This window comes from Haliaeetus albicilla, chromosome 12, assembly GCF_947461875.1.
Source record: "Haliaeetus albicilla chromosome 12, bHalAlb1.1, whole genome shotgun sequence".
Taxonomy (NCBI): Eukaryota; Metazoa; Chordata; class Aves; order Accipitriformes; family Accipitridae; genus Haliaeetus; species Haliaeetus albicilla.
The window spans coordinates 8,509,746-8,524,992 of NC_091494.1; the positions used below are offsets into that span (position 1 = coordinate 8,509,746).

The 15,247-nt window shown below is 38.5% G+C and overlaps 1 protein-coding gene across 5 annotated transcripts in view; it reads left to right on the forward strand.

Moving 5' to 3' along the window:
* Window positions 1–15,247, forward strand: part of ACSBG1 (acyl-CoA synthetase bubblegum family member 1) — a 53,932-nt gene that overhangs the window by 19,283 nt on the left and 19,402 nt on the right. For 2 of the 5 annotated variants that reach the window (XM_069797931.1, XM_069797930.1), the window contains 3 exons: window positions 4,602–4,684; window positions 14,042–14,259; window positions 14,910–14,998. In XM_069797931.1, the coding sequence (XP_069654032.1) occupies window positions 14,128–14,259; window positions 14,910–14,998 (221 nt within the window). In that variant the 5' untranslated portion in view covers window positions 4,602–4,684; window positions 14,042–14,127. Of the gene's footprint in view, window positions 1–3,693; window positions 4,211–4,601; window positions 4,685–5,759; window positions 5,867–14,041; window positions 14,260–14,909; window positions 14,999–15,247 lie in introns of those variants that run through there. The other 3 variants (XM_069797932.1, XM_069797929.1, XM_009923259.2) reach the window with 3 other exon arrangements.

Consider the following 15,247-nt stretch of genomic DNA (forward strand, 5'->3'; position numbering starts at 1 on the left):
ATGAAAGGGAGGAGGAGATGGTAGCTTCATCATGAATGCAGACAGCATAGGTCTGGAAGCTACAATAATGGACTCTGGATGAATGCATAGTCTGAACTACTCACTGTTTTAATTGCAATAAAATGTTTTAAGTCTTTTTTGTGAGCAGTTGTGAATGTGATTTCCAGACTTCAAGTACTTTGACTTGATATATATATATATAGATATATATATATATATATATAAATAAAGGGTTATGGGTAAATATCCTGAAGTCTAAAGGAATACCTTGTACTGAATAATGTATTAACAATATACATATGTAGTTATTTGATAAACTGTTTATTTTTGCAAGTTTACAGAAAGCCGGTGTATTTTTTTAAATTCTGATAACCCCTGTAGAGAGCCAACTGGTAAAAATTGAACAGTGACAAAGCTACAGGAGTTGAACAATAGTGATAAGGAATAGGAATACAGAAAGAATATGAAATGTCTTTTTATTTGTCACTATATGTAATCTGTTTAAAGAATAGCTTCCCCTTAAATCTCATGATAATATGACTGCTGCATAACAGTGTTCATACTCGGTTGGTGCAGTTTGTGATCTTAGCAATTACTCTGCAGAATTAAGACCAAAATATATTGAACCCTACAACATAAAGTTCATGGTTTTTAAATTTGAGAGGAAAAGATTCTAATATAATTATACAGGACAATCAGTGTATTCTGTGAGGCTTACTAAAGTGAGAATTTCTGTAAAACATTTTCTCCATAGAAATCATGGGTTCATTATCATATTAAAGACTGACTTTATAGATTCTTTGCAGTTTTATTCTTAGTATTTTCACAAGATTTTACTGTGAGGAGAGAATTTAGAGCACAGCAAATATCTGACTGTATTTGACCTAGCATATGAGATGTAAGCAGAAATTCCAGTTACCAGAGAAGGAAACGTAGAGTCTGTGGAAGGAAAAGGTCAATTCCAAAGTCCCTTGAAACTAAAAAATTATGGAAATTAGTATCACAGTGATGCTGTTAATCAGATACTTGGTATTATTATGGCAACAGAAAAAATGGTTTTTCTAATGTGTAACTTCAGCAAAAGTACACTGCCATTTCATAATGATAAAAGTGGAGAGATCTAGCCATTCATTTAGTTTCTGTAGTTAAATAAGAAATGGTACTGTATTAATTGGTTTCCATCAAATACACTTAGTTAAAAAGAAGTAATTGCTATGCCAGCAAATTCAGATTGCATGCTTTGCTTCTGGTGAATCACCACCAGCAGTAAGGACTGTCAGTTATGCGAGTCATTATTTTACCATTATAATATCAGTCGCTCATGCATTACTTCCACTGGTTTGCAAAGATAAATCTCACTAAAGCTGTTACAGTCTTGGAAACAAAGAAGGAAAGGAAACTTTCCCTTTGTTAATCCAATATAGAGAATGTTCAAATTTTTGCTTTTTAGGTTGGCCTGATGTTTGAGAACAGCTCCAGTATGATATAACATCTAACTGGCACAGAGTAGTGGTGGTAGCTGCAAGCAAGTCATGCTACATTAGGATTTGACCCAAACCTCTGGATAAGCCAGTCAGCCTGACCCTCTGTCACGGGTGAAGTGGTTGTCTGTGTGCATTGAATTCAGGCAGCAGACAAGGTCACGTTAGATAGAATGGTACCTTGAAATTAAATCCCAAATTACATCAGGAAATACTGTCATTCAAAACCTACTCCTGCTAATGGAGTTATACAGAAGTATGCTTTGTTTAGTTCTAGGTGCTCAATATTGTGTAACATGAACTCAGTTTGTTCTAATTGGCTTGCTGAAGTGACCTCTACTGTTAAATCCTCTGTGTGTGCTTTGCAGAGATTTTTGCATATTATGTTTGGAATCATAAACTTTTTTTTTAATGCAAAAATAGGATGTAGAAAATCCACTTTTAAACTGGTAGTTGGATTTTGGAACATGCTGTCCTTGCACTAATAACATTAAATAAGTTATGCAGAACCTCAGCCTTAATAACAAATTTAGCAGCCAAAGTCCAGATTTCCAAACCATTTTGGTTTTGCTGGGGCTTCTTGCCATGAAACTGTAATTCCGCAGTGTGTTTTCTCCTTGCAGCATTATGCTGAGTAAGCTCTTGATCAAGCAATCTAACTGAATTCGGCTTGATTGAGTCTTACTTGAACAATTCCGGATAATGTAACCATCCTTGGATCTTTACTTAATTTTTAAAGGAGTAACTCCTAACAAAAGCTAAAAGTAACAACATTAAAAACATTCTTTCACTCAGAAGGGATAGTTCTGAATATACACATGAATTGTTGATAGGAGAGAACATTTATCAATTGTACTTTCAGGGCAAAAAAACCCCAACTCTCAAATTGACTGCTTAGTCCATAGAGGCAGGTAACAACTACTTTGCACACAGCATTGCTAACTTTACCACTCCTGAAGGTATTAGATGCATAGAGCTCCTCATGTGATATTTGCATGTTGAAGCATTACTAGAGCAAGTCCAGAAGTTCAGACTTGTGGGTTGATTATTTTTCTATTAAGGGAACATAATATAAACTGAACCAGTATCCTGTAACAGTCAGATCAGAATAAAGCAAACTAAAAAGATTTTCATCTGGGAGAAGTCATTAATGATGAGTATTAAAAGTTCAGAATAGCCTCACAGGAGGCTCTGCTGTTATATTACTAATCAGATCTGTTTTCTTCTGAGATCTTTTTTGCTATTCGTTTTTGGCAAGAGTAACATTCAGCTATCTTTTGACTAAGGCTTTGTTTTATTTGTTCTGTAAAATAATAAAAATTTTAAAAGCTTTAATATTCAAAAGATATTTAAAGGAAAAGTTTGCACTAGATTTCTAAACAACAAATGTAGTTTTTCTTTAAAATATGAAAAATTTCAAGAACTATTAAGTGTTTTGAGATGGCAGACAAACACATGTTTTTAAATTATTTCATATGTTGTGTTCTGTTTTGCTTTGCTTTTATTCTCAAATATGTCTTACTGGTCCATCACTCTGTCCTTGCAATCCCACTTCATTGTCACCATTTTCCCATATATCAAACACAGGTTTACCTTTCAAAATGCTGTATAATCCCATGCTATATTTAAATTACTCAGTTTCTCATCAACATCTGCCTTCATCAAGCCAGTGACTATTTTCAGAGTCTAACTCTCTGCTTATCAGACAAACCCTTTCATGTTTTGTCCCATTATGCCATTAACAAGAGAGGAAATACTCTCTCAGGCAAGATTAGTGATGACTCCTCATTTTCCTTCAGCTGCTTTTGCGACCGGTACCTCTGCTCTGAGACACGGAGATCTGCAGCACGGTAGTAGCAAGGGAGGAAATGAACTGCGATTGTCACTTCTGATGGGTGAAGAATTACAAAATCTGCTAAATTCTTGTAAAAGGGATCCAGCTTGGTTAAGGCTTTCTTCAAGTATGATTTCATTGTGAATAACAATAATAAATTCCAGGAGCGTCCCACATATAGGTATTCTACAAAATGTAGTTGTTATTATGAGATAGGAAATAATGTCTGACATAGTGTTTGGTCCTACTGTTTGCTACCTGACACTGCTGTGTAAAAAAACCTGCTTTTGAGGTTGCTATTTATTTGAAAGCTGGGAAGGGCATTGTTTGGACTTTATTTTTCTACATTTTGAGTTAATTTATTACACTATGGAGGGGAAGGACCTCCTGACCTTCACTTGGGACTCTTCTGTTGTACCTGTTAAGAGGGAATGAAGGTAATCCTAATTTGTTCTTGGCCTCTAAAGGCTGCTGATTCCCACCCCTTGTTCTATTAAATGAAGTCAGCTAAATTAAAAAAATCTGCATGCTGCTATTCATGAATAATCTGCAGTGCATTGCTTTATGTCGTCAGTCATTTCTAAATGCTTAGTTATTGTTTAGATGTTTTGCTCATATAATCCTTTGCAGTCTGTTACCTTTCAGACTTTATGTTTTTGAGTTTGTATTATCTATGCTTTAAACTTTGTCTGGTTAATTTAAGCCAAGAAAGGTTAATTTCGTCCATGTGATAATGTTAATTTGTTGCTTTGGTGAAGTTTTTGAGGAACTTTATTATTATTATTAGGAACTAAATCTCCTTCTTTTCCTAGCCTTAAAAAACCCAACCAAACAACAACAAAAAAAACCCCTAACCTCAGAGCTTCAACAAGTATCAACAGTGACAATTCACAAGGTATTGTGATATTAGTACAGTGGCAGTATGATTGAGGTTAAGATTGATAATTCATTCTTTATACTCACACAGTTCATGGCCTCTCTGTCAAGACTCAAAATTAGTGTCTCCATCTGGTATATTCCATGATGTTGAAACCAAAAGTCCACTGTATGAAATAAAAATGTCATCCTTAGAGTGAAGGTATTTACCAGTTTAACCTGATTGTAGTGGAATTTGCAACAAAGAGGCAATATGTTCTTTGTTCCTCTGAGCTTTCTGTTTTCTCCTGTTTGTATTTCTAAGTGTTTGCAAGCTGTGTTTTTGTTTTCCCTTGGATGTATTGTATATTGATTGTAGTGGATCCTACTAGCACTCCTGGATAACTTTTTAATAGGTATATTTTCTTTAGAACCATTACAGATGCACAGACTGTCTGCAGAGATTTGCTGCCTCATTTGGAGGAGACCCAAGATGAAGGCATAGAGCCAACAGGTAAGCATGTAAAAGATGATCCTTGGAAATTTGAGCTCTTGTTAGCTTTTTTTTTAATGTGATTTTTGTATCTATTCTAGCATGTTATGACTGACAGTTTTTCAGGGCTGGGATAAGGAGAGATAGCCAGATATAAAATAAACTTAAGTGAATCAGGGCAACTGAAAAATTTTCAGGAGGTTTTTGTAAACTTGCATGAATTCAATAGTTTCTCCCTTTTTTTTTTTCTGTATTTGAGGTGATTACTAGATAAAAGTGAAAAATAGCCTGATCCCATGGAAAAGCATACCAATTCTTATGCTACCTTTGGCATTACAGCCTACTTACCAGCTGTCAACTATTGAGGATTTGGCATACTGTGTAACAACTGGAGGCTGTAAAGGATTATCTATGCTTTGGTCAGTTCTGTGTTGCATTGTAGCATATGCATACTACTGTAATTTTAAACCAGTTGCAGTGGTAAATTAACCTAGTTGTGCTATCTTGTGGCTTAAAGGAGGTTTACTAGCAGAACTTTCTGAGGTTCTTTGGAAGATTTGCAGCCCTGAGGGAGCTCCCTGTTGCCTTGGTGAGGCTGCTACTGTCATCTGAATTTGCTCATTTAAATAGGGAATATTTGTTCTATGAGACAATTGGAGCAATGACTGCAAGTGGATTTTGAAGAAATAACAGATCTATGTAGGAGTCTCACATGCAGACTTTGTACATATGTATAAGCATATACCTGTATGCCTATATATTTATTTTTAAAAAGGCAATTCTTTGATACACAACAGGCTTCTTTCCAAGAATTGAACTGCTAGCCATTTGCTTTTTTTTTTTTTTCCAATAAGCAGGAAGTAAATTTGGATGGATAAAGGTGATAACTCACTTCTGTTTTCAAATTTTCAGGGTATTTTATCGAACTATTTGAGACACACGTTGTATATGTAGATTATTACTGAGGCTGTGACTGTGCAGAGTAACTTGCTTGTGTGCTCATGAAGGCTCTGACCTATTTTTCTAAGAATTTATCTGGGACACTGGTTACTGCTGTCAGCTATCTGCCCTGCTTCTCTCCCAGAGGTTGCTGCTGGCTGCAGTTTAGAGTAATATGCTGGGCTGTAAACCACAATGCTCAGGAAGGAATGCACATGCTATTCAGCCACTCCTGCAGAGGTGACCACAGCCTCTGGAAGAAAGGTGAGGTGAACAACTGAGGGTAGAAGCCATTTCAGCTGTTCGTCATAATTTTCCTGCGAACACAAGTCACACCCTATCCATTTTAATTAAGCAATTCCTTTATTTGTGTTTAGATATGTTTCTAAGTTGATGAATCAGGAGCTTACGATTTAAGCTAGCCTTCATCTTTTATTTGACTTTGGGAATCTGTGGCACTACTTGTTATCCATTTAAATGAGAAGCAGTGTTTGACTTGGAAACCACACAGTTATGCAGATGCTGAGTGGTAAAGTGAGGACTGAATGTCAAAAACTTGTCCCAAAAAAATCTTTTGGGAAAAGGAAGCTCAGTGTCTAGTTGCGGTGGGTCTGCTTTGTATATCAAGAGAAAAGAAGGAGATTCTGATGTTTTCTAGTTGTGCAGAACTGTCTTTCTCATTTTATGGTTGATACATTCTGCAACCTCAGGAGTAAATTTGTCTAATGAGGACTGTGGATTGTTCTGGAATTTTTTCCCCGTTCTTTTCCACCAATGTATAGAAGCTCATCTCTGTGGAACCAGGCCAGATATTGTTTTTTCTAATGCATATGTAAATGCAGAGTAATCTTACCATTGGCAGCAAGCATTATATTGGCTTAACACTAGTGTAAAGTTAAAAGAGAACTCATTCATGCTGGTTTTCTACTGATGGAATCACAAAATAGTTTATGTTGGAAAAGAACACTGGAAGGCAACTAGTCCAGCTTTCTGCTCATAGGAGGGCTCGTGGCTTTGTTCAGCTGAGTTTTGAAAATCTCCAAGGATGGAGCTTCCACAGCCTCTAGGTACCTCTTCTTAGGCTGTCACCTGAATTGTGAAATTATTTTTTTTTATCCAGCAAGAATTTTCCTTGCTGCAGCTCATGTCCATTGAAGCTTGTTCTTCTGCTGCGTGCCTCTGAGAAAAATCTGTCTTCTTTATAGCACCCCCCTTCAGTCTGTGGCAGACTGCATTCATTCTTTATCTTCTCTACATTGAAAGAACCTGGCTCTTTTAGGGGCTTCTCATACATGGTATACTCCAGGCCCCTGACCATCTGGGAGTCTCTCTTCTGGGCTTGCTGCAATTTGTCAGGATCTCTCTCTTGCACTGGGGCTTCCAAAGCTCCACACTGCTTCAGGTGCACCCTCGTGAGTACCGAGTAGGGGGAAATAATCACTTTTCTTGATCTGCAGGCTACAATCGTGCTAATGCAGCCCAGGACGTAGTCAGCCTTTATCTCCACTGGGACGTACTACCAACTCCTATTCAACTTGTCCACCAGGAACCACAGGGTGTTTTCTGCTAAGCCAGCTGGCATCCAGTCTGTGCTGTTGTATGGGCTTATGGTACCCTGAGTGCAAGACTTATGTTCACCCTTGTGGAGCTTTGAGGTTTGTGTCAGCCCATTCTTCCAGTTTGCTGAGGTCCATCTGAATGGCAGCCCTGCCTTTTTGCATGTTGGCCAATTCCCCAAGTTTGGTGTCATCTTTGAAGCTGGTGAGGGTGTGCTCTATTGTCCCAAGACAATAATGCAGTCATTAAACAGTATCATTCTCGGGACTAACCCCTGAAGAATGTCACTTGTAATTGACTGCTAGCTAGACTTAGAAATGTTGACCACTGTTCTGGAAGACGAATTATCCTGCCAATTTTTTATCCACCTGTTACTCCAACTCCATCCGGTCCAAATCTTCCAAGGATGCTGGGAAAGACCTTGTTAAAGACCTTGTTAAAGGTAAAGTAAACAACATGCCATTGCTCTCCTCATCTCAGAGCCAGTCATCTCATCATGGAAGGCGGTTGGGTTGGAGTTACCAAGGCCAAATCAAGTCTGTCCATTCTGGCTGGTCTCAGTCACCATTTTATAGCTCAAAACCATTCCTAGGAGAGTTTGTTCTATAGTCTTTCCATGGACTGAGGTGAGTCTGATTGGCCTTTAGTTGTTTGAATCCTCTTTCTTCCCCTTTTTGAAAACAGGTGTGACATTTGCCTTTCTTGTCATGGGGACCTTACCAGATTGCCATGCTTTTTCAAACATGATGGAGAGAAGCCTTGCAATGACTTTGGCCTGGTCTCTCAGTGTACACTCTGAAGCACCCCACCTGGGCCCATCGACTTTTTTGTATGTGTCCAGTTTGCATAAGTGGTCCCTACTCAGATCTTCCTCTGCCGTTGTAGGTAAAACTTCTCACCTGCCACTAGGCACAGAAACCCAGGAAGCCTGATCTTGTCAGTGAAGACCAAGGTGAAGGCGGCACTGAGTAGATGAGCCCTTTTCATGTTCTATGTCAGTAAGTTCCCATGATATCCTTGGTTCTCCTTTTGGCTGCAGTGTACCTGTAGAAGCCCTTCTCATGGCTGTTCACATCACTCGCCAATTTCAATTCCAGCTGAGTTTTGACTTTGCATTCTGCATGCCTGGGCAATGTTTCTATAGTGATGTTTCCTCCTGATTGCACCCTCCATACGCTTCCATTCTGGTGCATCGTAATCAGTCTTAGAAGCGTCAGTATTGTTATGAAGCTTATTTTGTACTCGTCCTGATGTACCACTCCCTCCATGTCAGTTTGTAGAGGGATTCTTTGGAGGATATCTTATTTCTCTGATCCACTTTGGTAGTAGTTTACTGATGTGAAGAGCAGTATATTTTATTGCAATTCATAAATGTTCCTTTTTCCTCCAATGGAAAAGGTACAAATTTCCATGAACTGAAATATTTGCATGTGTTTTGGCTAATTTAAAAAGATTTCCGCTATTTATTCAGTCTTTTCTGTTTGAGAGTTTACAGTTACATGTTTATTGTGGGAAAAATGATAATACAGCAGGAAACTCCTCCTCTCCCAGCTGTGGCAAGGCAAGCATCAGGAAGCTGGTTACTGTAATTTTTTTTAAAAGAATCACTATGTATATATTCTGGCTAGTACAGTCAGGTTCACTTGAAACTCAGAAGTTCTGTACTTCTGTTTAATCTGTTCATCGGCACAAGGGGAAGTTTGACACAGATGCCAAGCTGTCAGACTCCAACCTGCGTGTACTCAGCTCCAGCTTTTACTAAAAAGAAGTTAAGCTTTCAGGGCCACAGATATCTTGAAGAACATTAAAAATAAAGGGTGAGAGGAGGAATGATGTATTTGTGTTGTCAGCAGAAAGTGATGGCATCATAGCTGTGGAATCTGGGATGATGACTGTCTGTCAGAAATGCCTCCAGCAAAGAGCTGAATACCTTCTCTCCTCATTAGAGCAGAGTGATGTTTTGCAGGAACAGGCATATAATCAAGATACTGTTTTGTGAGTTAAATCTGAATCAGTTTCAAGCAGAAGTTAAATTATTGGTTTAGTTCCTGCTTCTCAGGGCACACTGTGGAGTATCACTTGGAGTTACTCAGGTCATGCAGCAGGGCCATTCCACAATCAGCCTGTCTTTTTGCTTACCTGTCTGAAAGGTGACCTGGGTTCTTTTGCATATTTATATAGCTCTCAGAATTGTTCTTCCATAAACATCAGAATTCATTTACATTCCCAAATTCATTCTGGCAGTCACCAGGATACTTGCAGGTCAAGTAGTGAACAGAGAGGTTTCATTCATATATTAGCTTTAAACTGTAGGATTAGTCTATTTCTTTTTCATTTATTTGTTTTAAAACGAGTACACAGCCTCCTTCATACATCCCAGAGGTCCAGCAGTTTCAGCCAGACTGATTATTCATGCAAAAAAAATACATGGACTTGCTATTTGTTTGTCTGTTTAAAATAATTTTTGGTATCTGGGCTGGGAGAGACAGCCTGTACCATGTCACAACTGTTCAGTCATACATGGTGGAAAGGAGTAACAATTGGCTGATAAAAATACAAAAATTGTAATGTGTTTATGTTGTGTATTATTTCAGACTTGGTGGAAAATATTTGAACAACAAATGTACTTTTATAAATCAGTATTCACATGTAAATGGTTCACAAGTCTACGATTGTATTGTAAAAGATCAGTTGAAAACTTTCAAAGTGTTTTTTAAGTAACTATTTTTTTTTATCCTGTAAAGTTTCTTGTTGCAAATTTACACTTTAGTGGGAAAACTGCACACCTAAAATCCAAAATATTTAGATCAGCTGTCCTTAGAGCAATTTCAAAGACAAACTGCAGTACAGTCATCCTGTTATACACTACATTTATGAGACTACTCTGAGCCATCCCTTACTTCAGCAGCAAAGACAGTGAATCATCGAAAACTTCCTCTCATCACGTAATTTGGCCTTGGAGGAGAATGATATGGGGAAAGAAAAACACTTGAAGAGGCTCAAAGAGTGACAGTCAAGACTACCTATCTGAATAAGATCTCTGCTGTTTTATCTGACAAAATAGTCATCTTTAGGAGCAAATCTTTTCTCACTATCTCTGACCTTCAGTGAATTCATATGAAGGACATGAGCCAAGCTCACACATAAGTGAATGAAAAAGCATTTTGGGTACAAAGTATAATGCAGGTAGCAGGACTTACTGGAAGAAAGAGGAAAGGAACAAATATTCTTCTTTGCTTGCATATAGGGGACTTCCAGTGGCATTAAGTACTTTGAGCTGGAATGCCATTTTATTTTTTCTTCTGCTCTCTGTAAACCTATGGGTGTATAATGTACCAACACTAATAGTGTATTTAAAGGATCTTTATTCTGATTTCCACTTTGGCATTAGGTGGTACTGAGTTCATTTCCAGCCTTGACATTGCAGTTTAACTTTCAGATGCTAATGAGGCAGAGCACCTATTTTGCTTTTCCCAAAGTTTATGATCGATTCGTTCAGTATTTAGCCAGGTGTTCTTTCCCAGGCTCTTTCTGAGAAGAACAAGCCCTCTGCTCAAAATCCCTCTGCAAACTGACAGCAGAATATATTGTTCATGTTCTACTGTTTTTACAAATTCTATGGGACAGCAGAGTTAGATCTTTAGAATTATTTGGCTTATCTAGATTTAGGAACTGGTTTTAGATTTAAGTTCTACCTGCAAATATATGCAAGAACAGACACTGAATGGGTGTTCAAGTTTACATTCCTTTGTGATGTATATTATTAAGGTGATTCACTGAGTCTCTGTGAAACTGATTCTGTTCTTAGTCTTTCATATGAATCAAAGATGCCTTTTTGACACCAGAAAAAACTGCATAAGGAAAAGCAAAAGGAGACCCAGTTTCAAAGTACAATTTTGGTTTCTGTGTATAGATATTGCAGTGATTTGATTGATTTTCACTCTTCTCTGTGGAAACTACTATGTTATCTACTGTACATCTGCAGTGAAATGTAGTAATTAAGCTACTTTTGTATTGTTATTGTAGGAATGTTGCTAATGTTTTCAGTTCCGTTGAAGAGAGATACTCTGTTCAAGAGCATTTTTTATAATGCATGGACTAGAATGTTGTATTTTAGCTCTGGTACGATTTTGTTTTCAACAGAGCAGTTACCCACCTGTGCCCAACCACACCTGCAATCCCTGCTGTCTTTGTTGGTTTAGAAGCCAGAACATCTATACAGAGTTTTTTGTCTGGGCTTTGGTGTGTCACTGCAGAAAATAAGCAATTGGATTAATGCTAGCTTCTGTATCTGACAGGTCTTATCTCTTATCCTTTTCACACCAGGATTGGGGTTAAGTGCAGAAACACCTGCTTTGCCTTCACTACTCATAAAATATTTGTTGGGTGCCACTGTTTACACTTCCATAAAGTTTGTCCGTCTATTGCCTAGAATCCTTCATAGCTACTTGTTTTCTAAACTGTCTGGATTTATGATGCCCTTCCTCCACTGACATAAGCAAAGCTCCACACCTCTGTTTTGAAAATCATTATATTAGAACTGCAGGTGACCTGCGGAATATCCAAAAAGGACTGTCGTGGTTTAACCCCAGCCAGCAACTAAGCACCATGCAGATGTTCGCTCACTCCCTCCCCAGCGCGATGGAGGAGAGAATCGGAAAAGAGTAAAACTTGTGGGTTGAGATAAAGACAGTTTAATAGGACAGAAAGGAAGAAAATAACAACAACAATAATAGTAGTAGTAATAAAATGGCAATAATAATAATAATAAAAGGGTTGGAACATACAAAACAAGTGATGCACAATGCAGTTGCTCACCACTTGCCAACCAATGCCTAGTTAGTTCCTGAGTGATGATCTGCCCCACGCCCTGGCCCAACTCAGCCAAAACCAGGACAGCAATTTACACATGGAAAAAATGAGGGCATGTGGAGATTAGGCAGCTTTATTTTTATTTACTGCTGTCATTGTTACTTTCTGTTTGTCAAGAGAACAAATGCAAGACTGTGAGTCAGGAACATGAATGGAACATAATATGAGTCAGGAACATTAATCCTGGATTGAAACACATAACAGCTTTGACTGCTCAGTTCACTTTTTGCACCAGGGCTTTTATCTCCTTACCTGGAAAGAGGTAGAAAGGTGAATTTCTGCCTCCCCCCCCCCCCCCCCCCCCCGCCAAATGCTCTGCACATGCCAGGATATAGCATGGGGCAGTGAAATCCTCAGAAATAGTTTCCTGGAATACTGGCAGCAAACTAGACTGGTTTTGGTATTTTTCAGTTTAGAAGTTGTACTTTATCAGCTGATTATGAATGAGCTTTTCTACACAGCTAAGTAATGAAACTTCTTTTGCTGCAAGAGAAAGTTGGTTTTGTTTTTTGGGTTTTTTTGGTTGTTTTTTTTTAAGGTATGTTTGTGAGGTTGCAATAGCTTGCTGTGCCTCTGGTTATCTGTGCAGTTTGCAAGCCTGACTTGAGGGAGGCTGCAAGTCTGTTCTAAAGCACTCATGTGGATCCAGCTATGGTTGATGTGTTCATATATTGCAAGAAATGCTCAGAGAGAGAGTTTCCAGGCCCTCTGTGAAGCAATTAGAGGAATAGCATTTGAGAGGGATGTAAGGCATGTTGTACTTTTGAACACTCCACTACTGCTTTTTTTGGCCACTGAGGTACCAGGAAACAGTATAGATAGTAGCTGAGCTTTCTTTGCAGTTTTTGCTTTCCGTAAGTGTGGTAAAAGACAATCATGCTTATTAACTTGTATCAGAAACTTCAAAAAGTCGTATTTTCTGTAACTCTTAATTCTGACAAACCTAAGCTCTTTGGTCTGAAATTTTCCACCAGCTCTCTGTAGAATATATATTTTTTGATGTTTATGCTAAAAATATTTCTTCATTTATGGAAGTACATCTAAGGGAACAACTGTTGTTCTTAAAATGTTCTTGTACTATTTTGTTCAGAAGTATGGGAACTAATTGTTTGATAGGGGAGTTGTGAGTGGTTTTTTCATCTTCCTTGTGAGAATTCACCTAAATTTTGCCAACTTACTAAACCCTAGATTCTCTAAGGAGTTTATTTATACTGAGCCTGCTGCTTGCTGGGTTTGCAAGAGCCAAGTAGAATCTTTTAGACAGGCATTTCTTGTGAATGCCAGGGACTGCCTCCTGTCCTTGGCACTAGTGGGGAGAGCCAGGTGACATTAGTTGGTGCTCCATGTCTGTGTCCTGTCAAGCAAGGGGAGGAAAAATACGGGGGGGGGGAAGTGGATGGTAGAAAGACAGGGTGAGGAAGGCAAGAGCAAAAGAAGGTGAAAGATGATGTGGAAATAGGGCAAGACAGATGTGAGTGGAGTGGATGCACATGCTAGAATTCAGGGCAGATGACCAAGGAAAAAACTGTGGAAAGTAGTGGAGAACAGGGGCAGGGTGAAGGAGAATAGCTGGAGGGAAAGGAGGGAGGAAAGAGCTATGACAAGCAAAAGGAGCTTGGATGCTGAACAGGGACAGAGGTTTCGGGTCTTTTGGATCTCTGTACCCTTCCTATTCACCAGCTCAAGGAGTAGTGGGTTGTGCAGGGCTGAGCATGGGCAAACATTCTTCTGGAATTGGTGCTGTACCTGTAACACACAGAAGACCAGCATAATTCTGTATGGTGGCACTTTTATTCAAGATGCAGAATAAAGTGTAAGAAATAAAGATTTCTCTTTCTACGTGGCATATTTGATAGTTATAAAATTGGAAAGCCCTTCTCTCAAAAGGTGGGAAGTGCCAGAGTTGTGCTTAGTCCTGCAGTCTTTTTTCAATCCTCTTGTCTTTTGGTACACAGTCACATTGTATTTTTCAATGATAGAATACCTTTATGATAATGCTTTACTTTCCAGAGTCTCTGTGGACTTCCTTTGCTGATGGCAGAGTCAGACTGAGAATAGATAACTCATGTCCGCAGACTCCCATAACAGTTCATCAGATGTTCAAAGAGAGCCTAGAAAAATACGGATCCCTTAATGCTTTGGCCAGCAAAAAGAATGGAAAATGGGAGAAGATAACTTTTTCAGAGTATTATTGCCTCTCCAGGAAAGCGGCCAAGAGCTTCTTGAAGGTAGGTACAGGAAACAAAACCAATTTGGCTTTCTCCCTTTGTCTCCTTAAAAACTAAACAAAACACACCACCCCAAAAACACAATATAAGAGGCTTTTTCCATTAATTGAAGATCAGCAGTCATATTCTTTATTGAAATAATAATGATGAAAATTGGTTTTGGTCAAAGACACTACTGTGAAGGGAAATCGACTGTGAGTGGAGAGCTGCTGTGTTACTGTCTCACTGGGGCATGGGTACAAAGCTCAGCATAAGGCCTTAAGATTAAAAAAAGAAAAACAGGTGAAAGCACCACTGTCATGAATTTGGCGAGATAAAGACAAAATTTTAAAACATTATAAACATAGGGTAAGATTAGTACTCATTATGCTCTTGTTCATATTGAAAAGTTATGTTTTTCAGGCCTTTCTGGACAGCAGAGCTCAGCCAGACAGGAGAAGGTAGTGTAAAGTTTAGATCATGTTAATTACTGATAAATACTGGTTTTGCTATGGTTGTCAACACAGAGAAGTTCTGGACATGTCTTGTCAATACTGAAATAATAAATAAGTCAAAACTTTCCATGGTTTATATTTGTGTGTATGTTTTCATGCCATATGTTTCTCTCCAGTGTGCCTATATTAAATAAACTTACGCTTATTATTTTTAAGCTTGGTCTTGAACGATTCCACAGTGTGGCAATCCTTGGATTTAATTCTCCAGAATGGTTCATCTCAGCTGTTGGAGCTGTTTTTGCTGGGTAAGATTTTTTTGTTTGATTTTCTGGGGGATTTGGGGATTTCTGTTTTGCTAGGTCTGGAAATGTAGCTGTCATGGTTAACCCCAGCCAGCAACTAAGCACCATGAAGATGCTCGCTCTCCCCCCGCACCGTCCCCGTCCCCATCCCAGTGGGATGGGGGAGAGAATTGGAAAAAAGTAAAACTCATGGGTTGAGATAAAGACAGTTTAATAGAACAGAAAGGAAGAAAATAATAATAATAATAATAG